Source organism: Danio aesculapii, chromosome 25 (assembly GCF_903798145.1).
Source record: "Danio aesculapii chromosome 25, fDanAes4.1, whole genome shotgun sequence".
NCBI classification, from domain to species: Eukaryota; Metazoa; Chordata; class Actinopteri; order Cypriniformes; family Danionidae; genus Danio; species Danio aesculapii.
The window spans coordinates 19686236-19713261 of record NC_079459.1 but is presented as its reverse complement, the minus strand read 5'-3'; the positions used below and the strand labels follow the sequence as shown (position 1 = coordinate 19713261).

The 27026-nt window shown below is 35.9% G+C and overlaps 2 protein-coding genes across 3 annotated transcripts; both read left to right on the top strand.

The window, feature by feature from the left end:
• The first annotated feature begins 590 nt into the window (after positions 1 to 590).
• On the top strand, positions 591 to 9480 carry ppp1r3ab (protein phosphatase 1, regulatory subunit 3Ab). Its single transcript, XM_056451618.1, has 4 exons — positions 591 to 1394; positions 1590 to 1642; positions 1788 to 1876; positions 4665 to 9480. Exons 1-4 carry the CDS (start codon positions 628 to 630, stop codon positions 7383 to 7385), a joined length of 3630 nt encoding a protein of 1209 aa, XP_056307593.1. The 5' UTR covers positions 591 to 627; the 3' UTR covers positions 7386 to 9480.
• Positions 9481 to 13153: 3673 nt separating this feature from the next.
• Positions 13154 to 26447, top strand: bmt2 (base methyltransferase of 25S rRNA 2 homolog). Of its 2 annotated transcripts, none has more exons than XM_056451777.1 (5): positions 13154 to 13407; positions 19443 to 19584; positions 19676 to 19807; positions 22193 to 22313; positions 22433 to 26447. In XM_056451777.1, exons 1-5 carry the CDS (start codon positions 13251 to 13253, stop codon positions 23060 to 23062), a joined length of 1182 nt encoding a protein of 393 aa, XP_056307752.1. In that variant the 5' UTR covers positions 13154 to 13250; the 3' UTR covers positions 23063 to 26447. The 2 variants fall into 2 exon arrangements, with proteins under 2 accessions (XP_056307752.1, XP_056307753.1); XM_056451778.1 differs by lacking the exon at positions 13154 to 13407 and adding an exon at positions 19037 to 19349.
• Positions 26448 to 27026: the final 579 nt, after the last annotated feature.

The following is a 27026-nucleotide window of genomic DNA, read 5'->3' as shown; positions in this document are numbered from 1 at the left end:
GCTGCTTCAGAAGAACTACCTAGAGACACACTCTTTTTCTTTCCATATGCACCAGACACCTTCTTATGAACGTTCATTGTGCACTTCTAATTGTATATTATGGAGATGAGTGGGTTTATGCTTATCTGTGTGTATCTATGCATGTGTATGAATGTTTATGTGTATGTGTATGTATATCTGTATATATAAATACACAACAAACTGCTAAACTAACTTAGACTTGTCTTGGAATCTATATCCTGCTGTTCTCCGGTGATTTGAAGTGTTTCTTTTATCATCATTTATTGGTAGCTTTGGATAAAAGTGTCTGCTAAATGAATGTAATATCTAAAAATGTGGAAAAATGTAAGCTGTGAATGATGACGGAACTTTCATTTTTGGGTAAACTATCCTTTTAGACATTATTGTGTGCACATGACAATGTTATTTTGTTTGAAGTGTGCCTGAAACATAATTTTTCATGGCTCCCCTGAGCTCAGACTGCATAGCTCGAGTTGTTTCTGTCCTAAATATAGAGTTGGCTTTTGCCTACAATGTCAAATGTAACTCGACTCCATAAGTTAAGTCACAGCACGTCAGTTGCTGGCCGAGCAGCTGAGTTCCTCTCACTCTCTTCCACATTGCCCGATGGAGTCAGTGGGAGCGCTGGGAAGCCCCATTGGGGGAAGCTCCAACTTACTCAGTTTGCCGGCTCCCTGCCCTTGGGAAGAGGATGAAGAGTCGCTGGGATTGGATGGAATTAAACCTAAATCTTCACCCATACCGAGACGACGAAGCTCTTCGTCCTCTGATGACTCCCTGCCTCCCCCTTCCAGCAGCAGAAGAGTGTCCTTTGCTGACGCCTTTGGTTTGAGTCTTGTTTCAGTAAAGCAGTTTGATGCTTGGGGAGCAACTCCACCATCAGGCCCTCCGGAAAGCGACTTGAACGAAGATAAGGAGTACTATATGGTCCCTCTTTTCACTCTTTCACAAACTTCTGAGGAGTTAGAGCTGCGGGTTCACGAGCAGAAGATAGAACTGGAAAGTTTAGAGTTGCTTTCTGGGACCACAACTCTCAGAGGGATCATCCGTGTGCTGAATGTGTGTTTTGATAAGATGGTCTTTGTTCGTACTTCTTTGGATTCCTGGAGAAGTCATTTCGATCTGCTGGCTGAGTACGCATCTGGGTCGAACAATGGCGAGATGGATTGTTTCTCCTTCAAGCTCACACTGGTACCCCCGTTTGGAGAAGAAGGCGCGAGGGTTGACTTTTGTTTGAGATATGAAACGTCTGTAGGCACTTTTTGGGCAAACAACAGTGAAAAGAACTATTCTTTGTTTTGTTGTGAGAAAATAAAGGAGAAGGCCCAAAATGAGAGTGAAAACCGAAGAAAAAGTTGTCTGAAAATAACCAGGTGAGCGGTTGTCTACACATTTGTTGCAAATAGTCAGGATTCAGGATATTCATATAATTGTAAATATAAATAGAATTAAAAGTTAACCATAATTTTAAAAATATAATGACAAATTGTGAGTTAAGGAACGAGTTCATGGGTATAATACATTAGAGAACAAAATACAAGCTGGTTTATTTTTTGATAATTTTTCAGCACAAATTCATCAGCTTCAACCTCTACGACAACAAATAAAGAAGAGCTTCCTGGTAATTTAACTCCTCAAAACTAGAAGTGGAAACACTACAAATATATATATATATATATATATATATATATATATATATATATATATATATATATATATATATATATATATATATATAAACATGTTGTTGTTGTTGTTCTTTTCAGTTGTAAACCTAAATGATGTAAAGGCAACTGATCCAGAGCCTGTAAGTGAAAACTCTGAGAAACGTGAAAACGAAAGCAAGGAACTAGTGGTGAGTTTTACAATCTTATATTTAACCGTATTAATTTAACTGTGTTTTAATTAAACAATGTATTTCAGTATAAATTCACATAGGCAAAGCAAGGATGAGCAGATATTGATATAGCTATGCAAATAAAAGTGGTGTGACACAGGCAGCTCCTTCTGAATGTCCTGTGCTCGCTGATGTTTTGACATGTATTAGTGTAACATTATGTACTGTCCTAAACAAGACACTTGATAGGTCAGGCTGTTCAGGGTCACTCTGAGACCTTTAAGTTAAAGGAACACACCACTTTTAAAGAAATAGGTTCAATTTACAACTTCCCTACAGTTAAACTGTTAAGTTTTACCATTTTTTAATAATTTCAGATGATCTCTGTGTCTGACAGAAATTATTGTAGCTTAGCTTAGCATTGAATCAGATTAGATCAATAGCAACTTAGGTTCATTCTGAAAACAGAGCCCTTTATACATTTCTGGAGATCGTGAATTAAGTATTCAGAAGTACGTATGCCTGCATTTCATCTTAAAACGAACGCTACGCGGCGGTATGAAGCCGTTCCTTTTTGCACTAGCAGCTGACCACTTACCTCCATATGGACGGCTTTCCTGCTGTTACCAGTTTGTCTAATGGCTCGCAGCGTATGCTGGCAGATTTGAGACATTGAAAAGAGTTGACCGCGAGGATGGTGTTTGAGTCCATTGAAGAACGGTTCCAGAAAGCAGGTAAGACAAAAACAAAAGCTGAAAAATAAAAATTTGAGATTTCATAAAGTGTACACAGTGGCCTCTGGTGGATTCCTAAAAACAAAAACACAGGTCCTGGGACGTATTTGCCGCTCTTTAGAAATATTTATAGGGCTACGTTTTCAGAATGAGCCTGGGTTGACCAATAGCATCTTGCTAAAAAAATCCTAAAAAAAGAATTTAGATAATTTTCCTATTTAAAGCTTTACTCTTCTGTAGTAAAATTGTGTACTAAGACTGACAGAATTTTAAAAAGATGCTATTTTCTGAGTTGATATCACTAGGAACTATTATTCTGGAGTAATAATCAAGAATCCCAGCAGGCACAATTACATTTTGCAGCACCTGAAAATAGCATCTCTTCATTTTCTGTCAGTCTCAGTGAAATTGAGAACATCACAATGTGTTTACAGTGGAGTCAAGCTCTAAATAGGTAAATTATCAAAACCTTTTTGAAAATTTTGTGTGAGATACTAATGGCCTAATTAAATAATTTATGCTAAGCTAAAAAGGCTCCCTTCAGACTAGAGATCGTGTGAATGGATTAGAGATGCTAAAACTAAACAGTTGAACTACACTGTAAAAAAGACCGTAATTTTAAGGAATATTTCCGGCAGCTGGAGTGCCAGAAAAAAAAAAAACGTAAAATAACGGCTGTTAAATTACAGAAATTTACAAAAGTATAGTGTTCCTTTAAAAGTAGGCCCAATCTAAATTAAATGCTAAAAAATTACTTTAACCCTTGTGCACTGTTCAAATTTACAACCCTTTTGTTACGTTAGGGATAAAAAAAACATCCACTAAATTAAACTGCTGTAAAAATGCATCAGATAATTTTTTTCAGTTTGTTTTTGCAGAAATCTGTTACTTCAGTCCTGATCAATATTACTAAATGTTTTTAAAAATTAATTGCTGAGTTCAAAAATGATGTCACTGATTTGGAAAAAACACACACAAAATGTACATATTTTGGACTGTCCACACAATTGTGGACTGTAACAACATTGGAACAGTAACAACATTGGCTTTCCATTGTTAGATTAAAAATTTTTCCTCTCTAATTTACTGTTGCTGGCTCTTTTTGCCCCGTTGACTTCAATTATAACCACATTTGATGGTGCATAAATACACAGTCTTTGTTATTATTTACTCCATGTAGTTCTGAGAGCTGAGATGCAAATTTTGATTTTATCAGACACATCAAGGTAAGTGCGCAATGGTCAATCTCATACACATAGACACACTAATTTACTGTTATACTCCATATAAAATACAGAAACTAATCTTTTTTTGCAAAGGCCTGTCTAAAGTATTAATGGTGCTAACAGATGATCAACAGTAAAAATTACAAATTTTACCTCTTCTCAACAGAGAAAACCACAAACAATCAAAAATGCATGATTATATGGTGTCATGCTTTTGTAATCAACAAATGCCGTTATAATGGAAGTCAATGGGGCAAAAACAGCCACCAACAGTAAATTAGGCAGAAAAAATTAAAATCCATCAAAAACAATGCATCAAAGGCAATGTTGTTTCACATGTCCAAGATTTTGATAAAATATTTAAAAAATACTTTTCACAATTACTTAATATATTGAAAATAAGTCATTTTGTGTTTTTTTTCACCAAATCAGTGACATCATTTATGAATTTGGCAATTAAAAAGTTAAAGTCCTGTAATTTTCTAAACAATTTAGTAGTATTGATCAGGACTGAGGTTGATTAACAGATTTAAAATTCAGAAAAAAAAAAATTATCTGATGCATTTTTACAGCAGTTTAATTTTGTGGATGTTTTCATCCCTAACATAACAAAAGGGTTGTAAATTTGAGGGGGAGTTTTTTTATTAAAAGCATTTTCTTAAAATATGTGTAAAAATAAGATTTGCCACCAAAAAAATCATTCTGCTAGCTTAAACACAGAAAACGTTATGGCCAAATTAGGACTCAAAATCACCCCAGAGTGGATGAAATCATCCCAACTGCACATAAGGGTTAATGTTAAGAGATTTTATGAATTTTTTTTCACATCTACCTCTTGGTAAACAGGAGGAAATGAGCAGAAACCGCAGCCGAAGGAACAGAAGGAAGGCTGCACGATTAGAAAAAGTCAAGGAGCACTTTGCTAAGAGAGAGGAAGAACAAAAACGAGGGACCAGGATGAAAGAGAGTGAAGTTACAGCAGAAACTAGCACTCAGAGACTGGAAAAGACACCACGCAGCTCTCTATCCCAACAAACTCCTCAACCACCAACAGACACCCAAATATCATCATCACCAGCTGAGTCCCTCAAATCTACAGATCACATAGGAGACTCCAAAGACATCTGCCATAAAGACAGTATGATTAACTTTTCCACAGCACATACAAATTTACCCCTGGGAGACTCCATAAGTTGTAATGAAACCATCACAAGCTCTGCTTCTCAAGTTCTGAAGGACGTCCCTCTTACAGATGACCTTACTGACCAAAAAGTTTCAAACAGTCAGTCTTTTACTGAATGCCAAAATTCAGACTTGTCCATGTGTAAGGATGTTGAAAGAGCATGGGAGCACTTTGAGAAGGATGCTAAGCAAAGATTAAAACATTTGGCGCTGAGTTCAAAGGTGGATGAAGATGTGAATGTTGCTGATGGGAATCAAGAAGATAATATGAGCTTGAAAACTGCCAACACACAGACTCAGCTGTTTTCTCATGGCTTCACGTTTGGCACCATTGTAGCTCCACTTTATCATCAGGTTTTTAAAAACATGGAAATTGAGAAAAAAGACTTTCCAAAGAAGCTACAAGTAGACAGGTCATTTAAGGAACTGGAGAACAAGAGTCTAACTGCGGTTACAACCCCTGAGACTTGTATATCTTCAAAACAGGAAGTACACAGTATTAGTGTTGACGACTGCAAAGCATCAACAGATCAGAACAAATCAGTAAACCCAACCAAAAGTCCTCTTTCTGAGTCAAATAAAAGTAAATGTGTTGAAGGTTCTTACAATCAGAATGATTATACTAGTGGTTACCCAACATACAATACATTTATTGAAGCAAACCTTCCTAAAGTTACATCCAGCCAACTAGATCCTCCTCTAGGAGAATGTAAAGATGAAACGTTCCAGGAAGATTACTGCCACAACCCTTGTTTATTTCCCCTACAAGGTACACAACATTTAGTCAATGCAAATCAAGCAACAGAGTCATGTATTGACAACCTATCTGAACAAATAGATCCTTCATCACCCACATCAGCTGTAAAGACTCCACTATCTTTGAATAATCAGATCTCTAGTATCAAAACTAAAATGTCACAAAACCAGGACGACCCAACAAATATCCACACCAAAGAAGATATATTAGTTCAAACAGAGAATCCAATCAACATTCTTGCCAAATCTCCAGATGACCCCACAACTTCAGGGATCACGTTGGGTAATAAATTGGAGCTTGACTGCTCTAACATGATATCATTCATTGAAAAACCTGAAGATCTTTGTGACTTAGCAAACACAACAACTGTGCTAACAGAACAATGTGCACAACTGGAGGACACAGAGATAAATATGTGCAATACTATGCAGAGCTGTCACGTGAATGATAAGAAGGAAGAATTTTCTTCACAGACTTCAGAGAAGGAGTGTACAAACATTATCGACTGTGAAGGAGAACAGATCACATTAGCTAATAAAGAAGTGGAGGAAGGTTGCAAATTTACAAATTCTGAGAGCCCTGAGGAGGAAGAACAAGGAACTGGAAAAGGAGAAGAGAAGAAAGACCAAGAACCAGACGAACAAAAAGGTGGAAATGACAAGCAAGAGAATAAGGGAGGAATAAAGAGCATTGAAGATGAGTTGAAATACATAGATGATGAAGAGGATTTGGACGAAATGGAACCTGAGAGAGAAAATAAGCAAGTAGATGTTGATTATTTGGTTCTTGAAAGAGATTCTGAGGAACAGAAGAGGTTCAATAGTACCTGCAATGTTCAATCAGTAACCCAACAGAATATTGACTTAAATGAATGTCTATGTGGAGTTGAGGTGTTGGAAAACAAAGAGAGTTACAACAGTGGAGTACAGATCTGTGAGGAAACTGGAACATCTTGGCAAGAATCATCTCAAAAGAGTGATACTGAAGTCAGTGGAAGTACAGAAGCGTTAGAGAATAGCTGGGATCCCAGTGATAAAGAAATGAAAGTATTCTGTGAAAGTGAGACTATGGATGATTATAAAAACATGGAATGTGAGCCAAAAGACTCATTGACCAGAGATTCTGAAAACACTGAAGACAATACTTCAACAGAATCACAGATCGATGAAGAGATGGAGCTGTACTTGAACAGTCTGAGGAATTCACAACAGTCAGTATTCAGAGAAGGCACAGTGAGCGGAAGCAAAAGACCCTCTATAAGCCGAAGGAGACCATCAATGCCTTCAATCTCAGAGTCTGTGGATGAGGATCGGCCAAATAGTTCTCTTGAGGACTTGTCAAATATTGCGTTTCTCATGGAGCTGGAAAGAGCTACGCTGCCCCTAGTGGACGGGAATGAACGTGTCATTGGGCGTAACGTCCTGTGGTGGAAGGAGTTTCTGTCGTATGATAATATGAAAAGGATGATTGGATACACACTTTTGCTGATAGTGTTTTTGGTCGCAGCGTATCATTATGACTTCATCGCATGCTTTTCACTGTATCTTCTTACAGTGTATTGGCTGTTTCATCAAGGGGAGGGAGAACCATTGAAAAACTCTCGAAAAGTTGAAAAAAGGTTGCAGTAAATGTGATTTTGTTTTATAGAAATATGGAAGATTTCTGAATATAATTGAATGTAATATCTCACCATTGGTAAAGATGTTATTTTATATCCCTTACAGAAATGAACCTTTATTAACCTTAACCTAACCTTTTTAATAGTAAAATTGTACCTATGCCTAACCCTAACCATGCCTTTTGGTGCACTTACTTCCATTTGTATAACCACAATTCTTCTGCAATTACCATGGTAAAACTATGCTTAGATTTGCAAAACTATAGTAATTTTGTGGTTGACTATGGTAACCCCATGGGAACCCCCAAATTAGCCAAATTAGACTATGGTAACCCCAAATTAGCCATGGATTTGCAACACCAACCATAGTTTAAGCATGGTGTTTGTAGTAAAACCGAAGTCAATGCACCAAAAAACATGATTACTACAATTTTACTATAAAATACATGGATAATTTTTGTAAGGGATGACGGACTCGTGATTGAAGAAACAAAATGATACATAAACTGTATAAGTAGGTATATTTCCTTGCTGTATGGACAACATTGTTTAAACATAATATCACAATGCTCTTTACGCAAAGCTGATTATACAGAAAGGGATTGACTGAGGGGGTATATGTAGCAATCTTTCGGTTATATGGTGCTTGGTACAGAGATGATTAAAGGACCACTGGGTGAGTGAAAAGGTAAAGTTTGACAGATTATGGAAGATTAGACTTGAAAAGGGATTTTAGTGCAATTTTACTAACATAATTGTATGTATAACTTAGCCTAATTAGCACAGCCTTATTAGATTTTAATGTGTATATACAATTGAAGTCAGAATTATTAGCCCTCCTTTGATTTTTTTATCTCTTTTTTAAATATTTCCCAAATGATGTTTAACAGACCAAGGAAATTTTCACAATATGTCCGTTAATATTTTTTCTTCTGGACAAAGTCTTATTTGTTTTATTTTGGCAAGAATAAAAGCTTTAAAATTTTTTTTAAACCATTTTAAGGTCAAAATTATTAGCCCCTTTAAGCTATTTTTTTTTCAATAGTCTACAGAACAAACCATCTTTATACAATAACTTGCCTAATTGCCCCCTAACCTGCCTAGTTAACCTAATTAACCTAGTTAAGCCTTTAAATGCTTCTATCATACTTTATGCTGGATAGAAGTGTCTTGAAAAATATCTAGTCAAATATTATTTACTTTCATCATGGCAAAGATAAAATAAATCAGTTATTAGAAATGACCCTGCTAAAAAATCCAGTTTAAAGCAGCCTGGGCTGGTTGACCAGCCTGGTTTTAGAGGGGTTTTGGCCATTTCCAGGCTGGTTTCTAGTCATTTCCAACCTGTTCTTAGCTGGTCAGGCTGGAAAATGACCGGCTAAATTCAGCTAAAACCAGCTTGACCAGCCTGGTTTAAGCTGGACATGCCTGGTTTTGGCTGGGCTCCCAGCCTGTCTAGGCTGATTAAGCTGGTCATTTTCCAGCCTGACCAGCTAAGACCAGCCTGGAAATGGCTGGAAACCAGCCTGGAAATGGCCCAAACCCCTCTCTAAATCCAGGCTGGTCGACCAGCTAAAACCAGCCAACCAGCCTAGGCTGGTTTAAGCTGTTATTTTTTCAGTAGGGGAGATATTAAAACTATTATGTTTTAAACTATTAGGTCTAATAATTCAGGGGTGCTAATGATTCTGACTTCAACTATATATACTAAAATACATATACAACAGTAAAAATGTTTTTTTTTTCAGCCAAAAGTTGCACACACACACACAAAGCTCAAGTTCTATTGATGTTGAAGCATATTTCTCACAATGCAGTCGATAAATTGAACATTAATGTAAACAGAAATGAATTTATTCTGTTATAGCTATTTTCCATGTTTCCATGCTTGTACCAGAGATTACCAATTCTTTGATTCTTTACATATCATCTGGTTTGTTTACACTCACTAACTATTTGACGTTACGACATATGGTCTTAACATTTGCAAATCTCCAAACTGACCAGTTGTTGCTTCATCAGAACAGGTACTGTAAGTAGACACAGGTGTCTACTAACAATGAATGAACTATGCTGAATAAACTGTGATTTCCTTAGTACCTAAATTGGTAATACAATCTTTTATTGTGTCGTGTGTATGTTTTGTCTGATCCACAGGGTATTTTTATTGCAATTGAATATGTGCAGCTGTTCTTATTTTAATGTGCTTTTATCTTGTTCATTTATTATTGGACATCATTCGTAGAACCGTCTTTCACTGAACCATCAGATGAACTATGATCTAATCTCCAGGTTATTAAACTACATAGTTCACAGAAATACATCTGACTCTTTTATTAGCTGTATACCAGGGGTGTCAAACTCAGTTCCTGCAGGGCTGCAGCTCTGCACAGATTAGTTCCAACACTAATTAAACACACCTGATCTTACTAATTGAGTCCTTCAGGCTTGTTTAAAACCTACAGGCAAGTGTGTTGAAGCAGGGTTAGAACTGAACTGTGTAGGGCTGCAGCCCTTCAGGAACTGAGTTTGACACCCCTGCTGTCAATCAGCCAATCACATGGCAGCAACTGAATGCATTTAGTTATGTAGACATGGTCAAGATGATCTGCTGAAGTTCAAACTGAGCATCAGAATGGGGAAGAAAGGTGATTTAAGTGACTTTGAACGTGGCATGGTTGTTGGTGCCAGATGGGCTGGTCTGAGAATTTCAGAAACTGCTGATCTACTGGGATTTTCATGCAGAACCATCTTTAGAGTTTACAGAGAATAGTTTGAAAAAGAGAAAATATCCCATGAGAACCACTTAAAGATGAGTAAATATTGAGTACATTTTCATTGTTGGATGAACTGCCCCTTTAAGGAGGAGTCTGCACCACTGAGCATGGAGAATATTACAGGATTATCACTCTCTTTAAATGGGATGAAACTGCACAATGACATTTTCAAACTCGAGGACACACACAATGGCATTGTAACTCCATTTTAGGTTTGGTAAAGTCTAGTTGATGCATCAAACAGTAACAACATAATGTCATATTTACTCAGTCGTGGTCAAAAGTGATGACTTGATGGAACTTTTACACCGTATTTATATATTAAAGGGATAGTTTAACCCAAAAAGGAAATTTCTGCCATCATTTATTCATGCTTTACTTCTCTTGTTATTTTTTTTCTTTTGTTGAACACAAAAGAAGATATTTCGTAACATGTTGGAAACTAGTAGCCATTGACTTCCATTAGCTTTTCTTTGTATGCCAATGCTTATCAGTTTTCAACATTGTTCAAAACATCTTCATTTCTGTTTAATAGGCAAAAGAAAATTATGCAGGTTTGGAACTGGTTGAGGGTGAGTAAATTTATACTGTATTTAAAAAAAAATGCTACAATACAAAGTGTGTGTCAGACTAGTGTGTGCCAAACTGTAGTGGTTTTGCTAGTTTTATAATACTCACTGTAAGCCAGTGCTGTGTGTAATGAAACGTGACACAACTCCTGTTCTCGTCATTCCTCACAGGATTTCATGTCAGAGCTCGCGGGAATGTGACCCGGTGATGTGACTCTCCAGACCATTAGAAATATTACCCATACATGGATTATTATTAGCAAGCTTTTGTTGGATTTCCACTTTATTTAGGCTAGTTCAGAGTAATAAGAGTGACGTCAAACATTTTGCAAATATTAAAGGGACAGTTCACCCAAAAATGTATATTTACTCACAATCTACTTACCCACAAGTTGTTCCAAACCTTTATGAGTTTCTGTTTTCTGTTGAACACAAAAGATATTTTGATTAATGGTAGAGACCAGCAGTGGTGTAAAGTAACAAATTACAAATACTCAAATTACTGTAATCAAGTAGTTTCTCTCAGAAGTTATAATTTACTATATTACAATTGATTATAAATTTACATTTATAGTGCAGTATTGGTACTTTTACTCCACTACTTTCCTTCAACCTGCAGTCACTACTTTATTATTTCTTGTCTATGGGGATTAGAAAAATCAGTCCTGTGATTCCTGGCTTATCAAATCGCACATAGAAGGTAAATCAGCTTAATGAACTACTTCAAGACATGGGTGCTTTATAATTGCAGCAAACTGTTTGGAAGCATTAAAAGTGTCCAAGTAGATGTGCAAAATCTTTACACGCAATGACCCAGAGAGACTGTTTAGATGGTTGTCACTGATGAGAAGATGACGGATGTTTACTGTATGATGACCAAAATGGCCTTGAACACCCAGCAGACACAAGACGTCAACATGACGTGAGAATTACGTTGTACCCCAATGTTGGGGGTGACTTTGCATTTTGTTTGGAAATGAAAATCGGGTTGACATCAGAACCCAATGTTAGGCCGATGTCAATGTCCAACGTCCAGCCTAAAATCAACCAAATATCAATGTCTAATAATGTTACTGCTTGACATTGTGTGGACGTTACCATTATGACATCTATCAGATGTTAGATTTTGATTGCCATAGCTGATGTATAAATGTCAGTATTTGAAGTCAATATGATGCTGGTTTAAGATGTTGGCTCGACGTTGGATTTTGGTCACAATCTAACAACCTAAAATCAACAAAATATCAACGTCATTTGATGCTGTTAATGGATGTCAAAATAACGTTAGATGCTGGCTAGACATTGAATTTTGGTCACCTGACATCACAATCTAAATCTAACCTAATATTATTGTCTTATGACATTGTCTGCCTGCTGGGAAATAACTTAATGGACTACAGAATGTTACGTTTACACACATCCACAAATTACATGTAAATGCATCAGCTTTTTACAGCGTAATACTCACTGCTCTTGAGTACTTATGAAAGGTCTTAGTTTGAGTAATATTTACAACACATGCTTTTACTCTACTTGCAATACATGTTTGGGCAAGTATTAGTACTTTTACCTAAGTATGATTTTTCAGTACTTTTTCCACCACTGGAGACCTGTATAACTGCTGACTCCCATAGTAGGAAAAACAAAGACTATAGAAGTCAATGGTTACAGGTTTTTAACATTTTGCAAAATAACTTCTTTTGTGTTGTATGAAAAAAAAAGGTTTGTGACAAATGAGTGATTAAATTATGACAGAATATTCAGTTTTGGGTAAACTTTCCCTTTAAGCCACATCCTTTTTTTCCTCAAATCAAACGCAAAACTGTATTAACATGTACACTCATATACACTAATCCCTCCACGACATGTTATTGTTGAATTCAATAACAATAATCACCATCATCATAATTTTTAAATATAAATCATACATTTTATAAACGTATTCAAATAAATAATAATAATCATAGTAATCGTAATATATTTTGATTCATAAATTGTGTAAACTTTTTCGAATGTAAATATAAAATAACGATAACAGCAATTAATAATTATAAACCTAAGAATAATAATTGTTAATAATAATCATAATTCATTCACATGACTCATTGTGCAAACTTAGTCAAATGCAATAACTATAACTGCAACAATAACAGCAAATAAGTATAAAAATACTACAACTATTTAAAATTATTTCAATTATTTTATAATAATACCTTTTCTTCTTCTTCTTCTTCTTCTTCTTCTTCTTCTTCTTCTTATTATTATTATTATTATTATTATTATTATTATTATTATTATTATTATTAGTAGTAGTAGTAGTAGTAGTAACATCTCATCAAATCAAAATTATCAAACTTGATAATAAACCTTTCAGAGCTCATAGGCGTTTCATATTTAGCGTTCGCAGATTGGCCCTGCACTTCCGGCACGTTCACTGGAGAGGCGCAATCAGGCTGCGCGTTGTTGCGGTGTGTTCGTGCGCGCTGAGGGACTGACGGAGCCGGTGCACCGGGAGCTCAGTGCTGTACTATGGACCTGCGGAGCAGCGCTGAGACAGACCCGGACCTCTCCGAAAATCACCCCGGCTCCGTCCCAGCGGAGCTGCAGTCCAGGAAGCAGGAGCAGGAGAAGCTGTCCGGGGTGGTGAAGAGCGTGCACCGAAAACTCCGCAGGAAATACATTGAAGGTATTGAAATTAGAGATGCGTAGCTGTGTAGCTTAGCCTAGATCAGTTTCTGGACTCTCTCTGGCCCGATAACAAACGTAAACGCCTGAAAAAAAAACGAGACTGAGTTATTTTAGTTTTATTATGTGTCGCGATGCTTTTTGGGATGATTTGCTTTCATATCGGTCTCGTTTTGGGCTGTTTGTGTGATTCAGGCACAAGTAATGTCCATACAGACAACATTTTGTGTAACGTTTGAAGAGAACGTTCTGAACGCTTTTAAACGATTTTGACTTGAAAGTCAGCATAATCGATATTAAAACAGCTCATGTTAGTGTTTTGTCTGTTTCTTAAACGACATTGCAGTCTAGTCAGCAAGTGCGGGGATGTTCATCTGTTCCTGTTTTGCTTTTCACTGTGCCATTGACCAAGTGTTTAAAAGCATAAACAACATTTAAAGGGATAGTTCACACAAAAATAAAACCCTTTACTCACCGTTAAGCCATTCAAGATGTAGTGTTTTTCCACCCAATAGAACATTTAAAGGGACATTCTAAAACGCTTAACGTGAAAAAAGCTTAATGTACCTTAACATCAACCAGAGAAACCCAAATTTCTGTCAAATTGTACTTGTAATTAACCCCAACTACTGTAAAAAGAATGAATCCCAATTCCATAGATAAAATAAAAAACATCACATTAAGTCTTTCTCCCCCATTGAAGTGTATTATAAGGAAAAAGCTTAATGTGCTTTTAACAAGTGGGAAAAATCCAATTTCTATCAAATTTTACTTGTTATTAACACTGACTTTGGTTTTATGAATGGTCTTTTTAACATTTGGTTTCCTTTGGTTGTTTTAAAGTTATTTTTAGCCTTTCCTTATTATAAACTTCAATGGATAGAAAACACTTAACATGATATTGTTCACTTTATCTTTGGAATTAGGGCCTGTTCTTTTGCCAATAGTTAGTGTTAATCACAAGTAAAGTTTGACAGAAATTTGGGTTTCCCTGGATGGTGTTAAAGTATGTTAAGCCACGTTAAGCTGTTTCGTTATAATGGACTTAAAATGCATAACATGAAAATTTTCACCCACTAAACATCAGAAAGTGTTTGTCATGAGTAATATTTGATAGAAATGAGATTTTCCCCGCTTGTTATTAAAGCACATCAAGCCACATTAAGCTTTTGCCTTATAATAGACTTCAATGGGGGAGAAACGCTTAATGTGATGTTTTTCACTTTATCTATGGAATTGGGACTCGTTCTTTTTACAGTAGTTGGGGTTAATTACAAATACAATCTGACAGAAATTTGGGTTTCTCTGGTTTATGTTTAGGTACATTAAGGCACGTTAAGCTTTTTCACGTTAAGCATTTTAGATTGTGCCCATTTAAAGACGTTTTTAGCTGAAATTTTGATCTTTAAATTGCAAGTAAATTACTACAGTACTCCGAGTTTAAAAAACCCCAAAACATTTAAAGTACAAGATAAAAATACACATTGCTCCTGTCCAGGATACCCTTAAGTCGTGACATATGAAATAATGTTTCCGGGTCCAAGCCGCTACTCATTTGAATTGTATTCATTTATGACCATTTTTTAGTCAAATCACAGATTAAAGTGATTTTTATATAAAATCATGGTGTACTCAAAAGTCTCTGGATTTGCTGCATTACCGATGCCAATATTTTAACAATCAAAAAAATTAATCACTTTCTGGCTATCTGATAATAGGCATGGATATGTATACTGCAGTCGTGATTTTCGAAAGTATTACATTGCTTTGTAAACATTTATTATTACCAATTGATGAGCCTCCCCATACAGTTTGATATGTCGCTTGGACCTGGAAGCTGCGGATGCATGATGTCGTGAAATGATGATTCTGAAAATTGAATTCTTTTACAGAATTTATTATTGACTTTAATCCACAGCCTTTGCAAATCCTGATTACAACAGTCTGGAGCATAAGCAATGAGCATCCTCTTACAAAATCCTATATGAGCTACTGCTATTTATTCACATTTACTTGCATTATACAGGTTGCATTGTGCAGGAAATGCACAAGCAGCTGCCATTTTGTTAAACAATACAGCACATTCAATGCAAACAAATAGTGTCAGCTCACGTGTGATTTAAAAAGATGTTTAAGGAAATGAAGGAACAAAAAAGAAACAAAGCAGTTTTCATAGGGGTCACATTATCAAATCAAAACCCATTTGGTGCACATTTTCACATATTATTTGCAATGTCCATTTTTTCCTAATACTTATCACACCTTTTGAATGAATTCTTTAGGTAAACGTGAGTCTCTCCATACAGTGCATCTCCTTTACAATTCCTGTCCATTATAGCCTTGTAGGAGGATCAGCCTGAAACCTTATCCGAGTTGTGGCTTTTCTGCTACTTGCTAAAAGTGTTTTTATTAAGTATTTCTTATTGCCTGGAACAATTTCTGACATTTTCTCAAAATATAATGAAAAAAAAAGTATAAATAATAATATTGTTCTCCAGTTATCTTTTTAATTTCAATTGCTGTTTCATACCAAAAGAGCTGTATTTGTGGACAAACCCAAAGATGTGATAATGATTTGCCATTAAGGTTCCACATTGTCTCCAACAAGAGCCCAGGCTTTCTATACCCGTAAGTTGTTCTAACAGTTAGCTCACAGGTGATTTTGAGACCACACAAACAAATATTGTGCCACAAGAAACTTGCGCTGCAGACTGTAGTTTGACAGAGTTGAGGATTAAAAGTAATAATGTAATTAATGTCCAGTTTCTTTCACAGAACAGTGGTTTCTCCCTGCTGTATAGTCAGGAACCACTGGAGTTAGTTTTAGTTGTTGTTTTTTCTATGTATTATTATGACTCTCAAAGTAGCCTCAATTTATGAATTAAAACTTTAATGTTCTCCTGAAGAGAAAATCAACTACATCTACAACAGCAAATGCTCATTTTTGTGTGAACTATTCCTACAATTCCCTTTGGGCTATATAAACCAAACATTTATGTGCCCTGATAGGATCAGTTGCATAAATATTCTGAGTTAGCAACAATTTTGATCAACTAGCTTACTGTTTTTTTTTTATTTGTTTTATTTAAATTAAAGTTTAAGAGTAAACTAGGTTTTGGCTGTCTGGTAGAAAACAAATGGTGACATTTTAGGATTAATTCTAAACAGTTTATGCAACTGGCTCCCAGTGGTGGAAAGAGTACTAAAAAAATCATACTTAAGTGAAAGTACCATTACTTGCCTAAAGATGTAGTGCAAGTAGAGTAAAATTACCTGTTGTAAATATTCCTCAAAGTATGAGTAAAAAGTAGCTCTTCCAAAAGTACTCAAGAGTAGTGAGTATTACGCTATAAAAAGCTGATGCATTTACATGTAATTTGTGGATGTGTGTAAACGTAACATTCTGTAGTGCATTTAGTTATTGCCCAGCAGGCACACAACATCATAACACCTTAATATTAGGTTCGATTTAGGTTGTGAAGTCTTGTGACCAAAATTCAATGTCTAACCTGCGTTTAAGGACAACGTTATTTTGATGTTCAATAACGACGTCAAATGACATTGATATTTGGTTGATTTAAGTTGTCAAAAAGTGACCAAAATCCATGTCGAGCCAACATCTTAAACCAACGTCATGTTGACGTCAAGTACTGACATTTATTCATCAGGTATGGCAACCAAAATCTAACGTAAGATAGAGGTTATGGTGGTAATGTCCACAACATCAAGCTGTAGCATCATTAGATGCTGATTTTAGGTTGGACGTTAGACATTGATGTTGGGTTCTGACATCAACCCGATTTTCATTTCCAGACAAAATGCAGCGTCCCCACAACATTGGCGTACAACGTCAATCGGACGTCATGCTCACATGCTGTGCCTGCTGGGTGTTTAATGTCATTTAAGGTTATTTCGGTCATCATACAGTAAACAGCCACCATCTTCTCATGAGTGACATGCATCTAAAAAGTATCTGGTTCAATGTGTGTCAAGATTTTGGACATCTTCTTGGACACTTTTAATGCTTCCAAACAGTTGCTGCAATTATAAATTGCCCATGTCGTGAGGTAGTTCATTAAGCTGATTTACCTTCTATGTGCGATTTGATTGGACAGGAATCACAGGACGGATTTTTCTAATCCCCATAGACATGAAAAAATAAAGTAGTGGAGTAAAAGTACCAATACTGCACTAAAAATGTACTCAAGGGAAAGTAAAAGTACCCCCTTAAAACAAGTTGAAATTACATTTGTCTAAGAGAAAAGAAAAAAAAATAAAACTAATGATAATAAATAAATAAAATAAAAATTTAATAAATTACAAAAATTAAAAACACCTGTACAAAACACATATACCTTGATTTTTAAAACTACGTAGTAAATTATAATGTCTAATTTCTCAATTACATTAGTTTGAGTATTTATAATTTGTTAGTTTACACCACTGCTGGCTCCTGATGATGAACAGATGACAAACGTGCTGCTCTACAAGCTTTAATCTCTTTCTCGCTGTCAATAATTCATCGATTTATTGTTTAACACCTTTCTTATCTAATGATACATAATGATCAAATGTTCTATTTTTAGTGTTTTTGCCTGCAAGGTATAAACAACATATGGTCTTTTTGAAAAGTTACTAAGTTTTAACATTTCGTTGAAGGATGGAAATATTGCTTGTTAAATAGCTGTACTATAAAATTGCAGTCTACAAAAATAGAGCATTTTAGTTATAACCTAACCCTAACAAATAAAATGTATATCATATCATTCCAAATTTTTATAACTTTTTACATTTCTGTGGGAAAAAGAAAAAAATAATCTATACCACTTATAAACTGCTTTGCTTCTGACTTAAAAATAGATGATTATAAGTTCTGAATTTCGATTTCGATTATTCGCCCAGCCATATTGTAAGTTGATAACCTTAACTTTTGGTTCCAAAAACAGGTAGCTTACAGTGTATATAAGTATTAAAAGCAGTTTATATGCTTCCAACATGAGCTATTCCAGAGCAGTTTATGTTTTAGGGTCAGTTTACTTCATAGCTTTATGAAGTGCATACACAGAATGACACAAGTTTTCTTTTAAAAGTATGAATAAATCTAATGCACATTAATAAACGTCCCATGCTACATATCAAGTCAGGTTACATGATTTTACTGATTTTCATGTTAAATTGGGCCTTGGGTAAGAGCAAGTGCAGACTTTTGGACTGTTGACTACAATTTTAATAATTGTTAGAGGCTAATATTGATATCGTTATTGAATTTAGATGAATTGCACAGCCCTAGCGTTTACCTCTCGCTCTTCATCAGCTGCTATTTAACTTCGTCATCAAAAATGTTTTCGATAATGTAAAAAATACTTATGTAGAAAAATGTTTCCTGCAACAGTTCTCCCCACACAAAGTTGAGCTTAATAAACATTTATACAGTCAGATTTTTATGTGTTTTGTTCATTTTCTCATGGTTTAGAGTATCTCTATCGAATCTTCCATGGTTTCCCCCAAGAGGGACGAGCAGCACTATAAATCCCACACACAGTAGTCTATTCACTAGACCCCGTGATGGGTTAATAAGGAAGGCGTGATCTGGTCTTCTTGGCATTGTACAGCAGTATTCATATGTAGCGGCGCTGCAGTCTCTTCCCTTCTTGTCTTATTCTCCGTGAATCAGATAAGGCCTGTATTTTCCACTCTGTCATGGGACGGCTCACTTTTTGTCAGTTCTTGCTCTCCCAAAGAGTCTCACAGTCTTGCCTTCTGGTGTCATCTGCATTATCAGCAAGTTTTTGAAACTGTGTGTGAATCAGCACAAACACTTTGATGATACGGTACTTTTGAGCTTGGCAATGGAGTTTGACTGAGCTGTTGAAGAAATCGGACCGTGTTTTGCAAGGCTACGGTTTCAGAATCAAACTTTTTGGTTGGGTTTGACCTCAGAAAGTAGGCTTTGTGGAAGTGTTTGCTGTTTGTGCTTTGAAGAATTCTCAATCACGTGATGTGATGGAACGCTTTTTATTCTCTCTTTGGCTGCAGTGGGAGATTTCGATAAAATATGGCGTGAGCATTGTGAAGACGAGCAGACTCTCAGCGAATATGCCATGGCCATGAAGAATCTTGCTGACAACCACTGGGCCAATAAATGCGAGGGAGAGGGACGGATTGAGTGGTGCCGCAGGTTGATAAAACTATCTTTTTTTTGTACTTGGTGATGCTGAATTATGCTGTTTCGCAGTGTTAGTGATGCAAAATTATGCTTTTTTTCTCAGTGTTTGTCAGGAGTACTTCCAGGATGGAGGGATGAGGCGAGTGTTGGAGAAGGATGAGAAGAGCGCTAGGCATGCCGCAGCTGGGAATGCAAACACTGCTGCAAATGCTCCACCGCAGCTGTCCTCTATAAGGTGCTCTAGAATGACATTGTCTATGTTAACATAGACATCAGTGATCAAATTATTTGCCTTTATCTGAATAAGACAATAATAGGATTGCCTGGATGTTTTCAAGTATACCCAGTAAGACCTTGATTAGCTTGTTCGAGTGTGTTTGATTAGGGTTGGAGCTAAAATCTGCAGGACACCGGCCCTCCAGGAACAAGTTTGGTGACCCTTGATTTAGACTGACTAGGATGATCAAGAATAAATTACAAGCATACATAAATAAACAGTGCTTTATGGTCGTCTGGGGGGTCTAACAGTATTCAGATACAGAAATTGAACAATCAAATGTAAAATAGCATGGTCATCATTGAATAAATAATTAATCAAATAATAATATCTTTATTTTTTTTTATCTTTAATAAATAATCTAATCCTGCGATGTGACTATTGCAGATACACACATTGCAATATCGATGCTCAAACGATATATTGTGCAGGCCTACTGTACAATAATATTCTTGTGCATAAAAAAGTTTCATTGTCCATTTATAGTGTTCTTACATGTTACGGTGTGATTGTTCAGAAACACACATTGTCAGTGCTCTGTTTCTAAGTGTGCCAACACACGCACAAAATTTGTTTTTCCGCAATGTGAGCAGAGCTCACACGTGGTCCAAGCTATTGGTTTACTGTGGCCTAATAACTCGCAAGGAATTTTTGCTTGTTTACTCACAAGCTTTTCCCAACTGCAAGTGGTGGAATCCAGATTTGTCAGTTGTCTTCTTTAAAAAAAAAAAAAAAAAAGATGCGGTTCCAGTTCGGGCTTTACTTTCTCCACAAATTTGGTAAGTATGGGCTTAAATGTAGCCTACTTTGTTTATTCAGATGGCTATGAAAGACATTATTGTGAAAAGTACTCTCAATTTTAGAAAACATAATATCTTTGACACAGTGATTTGAAGTTACTAAGCAATTTCCTATAATATTACTGCAATATCTAAGCAACAGTGTAACATAATCCACATTTTATAAGTGCAGTACGACATGTGTAGCCAAATGGTATTTGTATTATCTACTTATTTATTATTTTAAGTAGTGACAGTTGGGAAAAAGTACTATTGCTCTCAGAATCACACTCCATTTCCTCAGCATGTGTGCGGGTTTGCAATTGCTGGGGTGCAAAGTAACAGTTTTTTGCACAAAATAAAACACCCTATTTTATGCAAACCCTTCTCTATTTTCACATGCGACATTCCTACCTCAACACAGCTTGAAACACTCCTTTTCCTATTTTTTTTTCGAAGCAGAGGTGTGAAACCTCCCTGCTGTGATGGAAGTTTCATGACCTTTTAAATAGGAAATTGGTTCCTACTTCAGGGTAGGGTCTATTCCAGTGTAATTGGAACCACAGTGATGTAATGTCCATTGATTGGTTAATGATGTGCCATATGAAACACTGACACATTTATGAATATTTGCACCATTTACGTGCTTTCATTTTCAGCAGCAAATTGTTCTTTTCGCAACCTTGATATAAACTACAGGTTGTTATAGGCATGTAGGTTACTTATTTTTCCTCTTATATTTTCATAACTTATAAATGGAAGCCTGTTTCTGCCACTGACTAATAAAAAAAGAAAAAAATATATATATAAAAGATTATAAAGTCAGAATTGCGAGTTATAAAGTCAGAATTGCGAGTAATAAAGTCCGAATTTCCAGTTATAAAGTCAGAATTGCGAATAGTTATAAGGTCGGAATTGCGAGTTATAAGGTCGGAATTGCGAGCAATAAAGGCAGAATTGCGAGTTATAAAGTCGCAATTGCGAGTTATAAGGTCAGAATTGCGAGTAGTAAAGTCCGAATTTCCAGTTATAAAGTCAGAATTGTGAATAGTTATAAGGTCGAATTGCGAGTTATAAGGTCAGAATTGCGAGTTTTAAAGGAGTTTACTGTTATGGCGACTGACTATAAATGGAGTGTTAAAGACATCATGCTTTAAAAAAGGAAATGTATAGGCTATATAATTTTGCAATTTTTTTAATTTATTTTTTATTAGTCAGTGGCGAGAACGGGCTTCCATACTTATGTCTACGTTTCATTTCTGTCCCAAACGTTTATGAAATCAGCTTGAATCATTTAGTTGTTGATATTCTTTTAAGGCCTCTGTCTTACATTACTTGCAGCCAGAAAGATTAGGGATTCTGTAAGGAATTGATTTTATTCAGTTCATTTTTTTGAAGAAATTTTTAACACTGTTGAACCAAACACCGTTTTAAATCTTATAACTGAGTTCTTATAACTACATTTTATAAAAACTCCCTTGAGTACATTAAAGGCCTTAAAACTTCAAATTCAATATGTCTAAATAGTAACTTTTTACTAAATCAGCTTTGTATTTACGCTTAGTACCAGCTCAACATTCCAACTTGGGAGGATCCGACTCTTGGATGTGGGCAGCTGTTTCAATCCTTTCCTGAAGTTTGATGAGTTTCTGACTGTCGGTATTGACATTGTGCCAGCAGTAGAGGTTTGTGTTCTATAAAGTTGTATGGTACTTTTTAAAATGAAATTGAAGAGCGTTACTTCTGTCCTTCACAGCTCTAAACATTTTGCATCTCCATCTATTTTTCCTTTTTATGGTCTCAGAGTGTCTACAAATGTGACTTTCTCAACCTGCAGCTGCAGCAGCCTCTGCAGCTGGCCAGCGATGCCTTGGATGCTTTCTTGCGGCAGTTACGTGGCCCAATTGACGCTTTACCTGCCGAGTTATTTCACATAGTAGTCTTCTCCCTTCTTCTCTCCTACTTTCCTTCCCCCTACCAGCGCTGGCTCTGCTGCAAGAAAGCACATGAACTCCTGACCCTGAACGGCCTGCTCCTCATCATCACCCCTGATTCTTCTCACCAGGGCCGGCACGCGCTTATGATGCGCAGCTGGCGAGTTGCGGTAGAGTCGCTGGGATTCAAGCGCTACAAGTACGTCAAATTCTCCCACATGCACCTGATTGCTTTCCGCAAGGTATCCCCTACCACCAGCAGCGACCTAGTGAGCCGCAACTACCCGGAGATGCTTTACATCCCGCAGGACTTTAACACTTTCGACGAGGACGGATTCGCAGATTGCTACGAGCCTCCGCGATCAGATTTCGAAGACGACCAGATGGCATGTAGCTTCGCGGAACTGCCAGAAACTCCGTACGATTCAGACTCTGGAGAGAGCCAGAGCAGCTCGGCGCCTTTCTATGAGCTGGAAGACCCTATTCTGCTGCAGAGCTGAACTTGTTTACTAGCCCCCTCTTGGTATTTAGTACCCTACAGTTGTGCTGCCAAAATTGCTCCGCTGCGTTTTTTTGTTGTCTACTCGACCCCCTTTTTAAGCAGCAAAAAGTTTGCACAGAGTGAATGAGGACGTTTAAGTGGGCGTGGATTTTTAAAAAGCGTGCAAGACATCCTTTTGAACACAAATATACACACTAAACAATCTTACGGTGACTATGAAATTGAAGTGATGTGGTTTTGCAATAGAAAAACAACTGCGTGATAACAGGTCGAGGACCATTTTCATTCAGAATGAGTGTCGATTGGACAAATGTTTGTAAACTAGCATAAATTACACCTTGGGTGTAGTTTATAGTAGAGTTTTAAGAGATCCAACCTTTTGGCCGAAGTTACCACAATATATTGTGTTGGTCTTTTTCAATGGAATTTCTTGAATAGGTAAGTTCAACCAAAAATTTTCTCTTTCCATCTAATGGAACTATGCGGGGGTCCAAAAGAGAGCTGTTTTGATTTGACAAATTGTTACATTTTTGCTTGAACGTGTGCTTTAAAGGTTTGATTCTCCGCAAATTTCCTGAGACATTTTGAACGATGATTTCAGCCATTCATTCGATCGAATTATTTTTGGAATAGCCAGCCTTATGATATTTGTAGCATTTTACGTATCTGCAGAACTTGTGAGTGTTTGGTTATGTGACGTCGTAACTGTGAATGTGGATTTCTTGCTTCAAAAGGTACAAATCATGCGAATTAGTCATAGTTTTTCAGAACAAACAATCTTACAGGTGACCAGATTGGATGCATGCGATGTGGAAACATGTTTCTAATCTTGCGATCAAATGGCCTGCAAGTAGCTTTGTTTTCATTTAAACTGGTATTATAACCAATACTATCCAAGTACTTGTCCGTAGTATGTAGTATGGTGCAGGTTAGCTCTCTCTGCATTTTGCCATAATGTGACTTTGAGTAGGATGATTGTTTACTCTTGACTGTTTACTCTCGAAACCTTCAGTTGCTAATTCTACTTCCTGTATCGTCATCTTCTGTATATTTGACATTGAGTTCTTTGGTATCAAATTTTTAGCTTTTTGCGCATACAATTACAACGCGTAACTTTTAAGGTACAAGTACAGAAAGTACTCTGTCAAATGTTGATTTGAAGTACTATCAAAAGATTGTTGCATATCACCGTGCATTTTTAGCTCAGAATTTGCAGCTTTTTTATTCACTCCAAGTTCTTAAAAACACTATATTAAAGGGATCACTCACCTAAAAGTGAAAATTTGTAGTTAAATTAATTTACTCACACTTGGGTCATTCAAGATTACATTTGTTTTTCAATGGAAATTAAAGGAACTTTTTTTTTTGTTTGTTTTGAGAAATAGGCTCATTTTGCAACTTTCCTAGTGTTAAACAATTACGTTTTACCATTATAGAATCCATTCAGCTGACATACAGGTCTGGCGGGAGCACTTTTAGCTTAGCTTAGCTTAGCATAAATCATTGAATCAGATTAGACCATTAGCATCTTGTTAAAAAAAATGATGAAAATGTTCCTACTTAAAGCTTGACTCTTCTGTAGTTCCATCATGTACAACATGTACAAACGTTGCTATTTTCTATGTCAGTATGGCTTAGAACTATATTCTTATGATTTCTTGATTATTACGCCAGAATGAGAGTACAGTTCCTAGCCATCCCCAAGGAAAATGTATGTGGAACTGTGGTTCTTAGTGATTTTAGAAATGCAAGTCCACGCCTACAGGTGCTTTTTAGTGTCAAAAAATACATATAGGAAAAAAAGAATAAGTAAAAAACAGGTGTTACATTTTTGCTTGAATGTGTCCTTTAAAGGTTTGATTCTCCATAGTTAATCGCATTTACTCACACTTGGGCCATTCAAGATTATATTTGATTTTCAATGGAAATTAAAGGAAGCACTTTTAGCTTAGCATAAATCATTGAATCAGATTAGACCATTAGCATCTCGCTCAAGAAAAACAAGTTTTGATGATTTTCCTAGTTTCCATTTCCAATAAAAGAGAAGTGTTTGTTTAAAGAAAAGAAAAATATATGTGGAACTGTGGTCCTTGGTGATTTGAAAAATGCAAGGCAGTGCCTACAGGTGCTTTTAAGTGTTAAAAAATACATATAGGAAACCATAAATTTGTAAAAATAAATTAGTGAGGTTTTATGAAACGAAACAATGGGCTTGTGCATACTGAACATTACTTACACAGTGATTTACTTTAATTCACAGTCTTGGCAAAGGGTCCTGAGTGCTTTTATGCCAGTCTGGAGCACAAACATCTCTCACATTCACTTCGTAAGACTTCAATGTAATCATTTTATTTTGCTTGTATGTTTTCGTGTTCAGGTAGTCATTGACTTGCATTTTATTAATCACCAAGGACCACAGTTTCAGCTAAAAACCTTCTTTTATGTCCTACTAAAGGAAAAAATATAATCAACTACACTACGTCTTGGATGACATGAGGTTGAGTAAATTAACCGTAATTTTCATTTGATCTGAACTATCCTTTTAATAGTCCAAGCAAATATTTGCACATTTGAAATGAGGTATGTAAAATATCCATATTGGCATCAGCATTTCATTAGAAAAGCAATATATTCATAATCAACAATGCCCCATATCGCTGTAACCTAACCGTTACATGGAGTAACTGATTTTAGGATGTGTATTGTATTAATATGGTTACCGATTGGTAAGTCTGAGAATATGCTGCGATGGGTGTTTTACTCCTGAAGGAGTGTGTGAGATGTAGATTAAGGTTTTGTTGAAGTAGGTGTTGGGCACTTTAAATGTGTTGTAGGGGTGCCAAAAATAAGTGCAGATTTGAAATGGTATAAGAAGCTTTCAGGGTATTGGAAAAAAAAAAATCCTCTTTAAGGTGCCTTCAAACTCAAATTGTATTTTTGCATTTGTGATTATATGAAATGGATGCTAGAACAGGCGACTGGAAGTAAAAGCTCATTTCTCTCCCACTGTAAACAGTTTGATTACAATTTTCCAGTGAATTAACAAGCTCTTGGCTGAATTACTAAAAAATACTGCCCTGTCAGCAATAGCATTTAAATGTATACTTCAGCATACAGTTTCTCGATTTATAAATCTAAGAAAAAAGATGTTTTGAAACAATAAAAACGGAAGGAAAAAAAGCTTTGTATTATACTGTTTACTCGGTGGTGTATTCAAACATTTGCATATCAGATGTCTTAGTCTTCCCGCAGGCTCTAATCCAACGTTTGCATGATTGATTTTGTTATCAGTGTTATGATGGTTGACCACTCCCACATGACCGAGCTGTTTGTGTGAACTGTTGTCATTCATCTTTTATAAATAAAAGTTTTTGTTGCCTTCTTGTTTCGTCTTTCATTTGCCTGAAGCAAGTTTACGCTAGAAAATGTTAAGTTGTTAGCTCTCCTAATTCCATTTGTTCAAAGGGTTTATTTATATTTTAAGATGATAATACTTGTATTTAGCAAAGACATAATGAATTAAATCTTTACTGTATTGTTGCACATTATAAATGTGTCTGAAAAGTATCTTTTTTATTATATATAAAATGTTATAGATGTTATAGTCAAATCGTAAGTGTCCTCCATCCTCTTCTTTAATTGAACACAGTGAACTCAATTCACAATGAACTCAAATGTATTTATGATGCTGCAGATGTTTGTTATTTTGAAAGCTGTATTCAAAATGGTTATTTATATGTGGTTATTTATATATTATACATTATTAAAACCAATTGTTCATGTTAAAATGAAAGTTAAATAAGATTAATAAGTGCCATATAAGTATTGTAATGTTAACTTGAGTTGTTAAGTTATATCAACTGCTGGGTCATTATCACTGTAACGTGCCTTTGAGACATTAAAATAAAAAAAAAAATTAGATTTCTGATTTAACCACATAGTTGTTGTATTAATTAGACCTT

Coding starts and splice junctions, on each gene's coding strand:
- ppp1r3ab (XM_056451618.1), top strand. CDS start 628: ATGGAGTCAGTGGGAGCGCTGGGAAGCCCCATTGGGGGAAGCTCCAAC. Junction 1,395..1,589: donor AGTTGTCTGAAAATAACCAG/GTGAGCGGTTGT, acceptor ATAATTTTTCAG/CACAAATTCATCAGCTTCAA. Junction 1,643..1,787: donor AAATAAAGAAGAGCTTCCTG/GTAATTTAACTC, acceptor TGTTCTTTTCAG/TTGTAAACCTAAATGATGTA.
- bmt2 (XM_056451777.1), top strand. CDS start 13,251: ATGGACCTGCGGAGCAGCGCTGAGACAGACCCGGACCTCTCCGAAAAT. Junction 19,585..19,675: donor CGGATTGAGTGGTGCCGCAG/GTTGATAAAACT, acceptor TTTTTTTCTCAG/TGTTTGTCAGGAGTACTTCC. Junction 22,314..22,432: donor ACATTGTGCCAGCAGTAGAG/GTTTGTGTTCTA, acceptor TTATGGTCTCAG/AGTGTCTACAAATGTGACTT.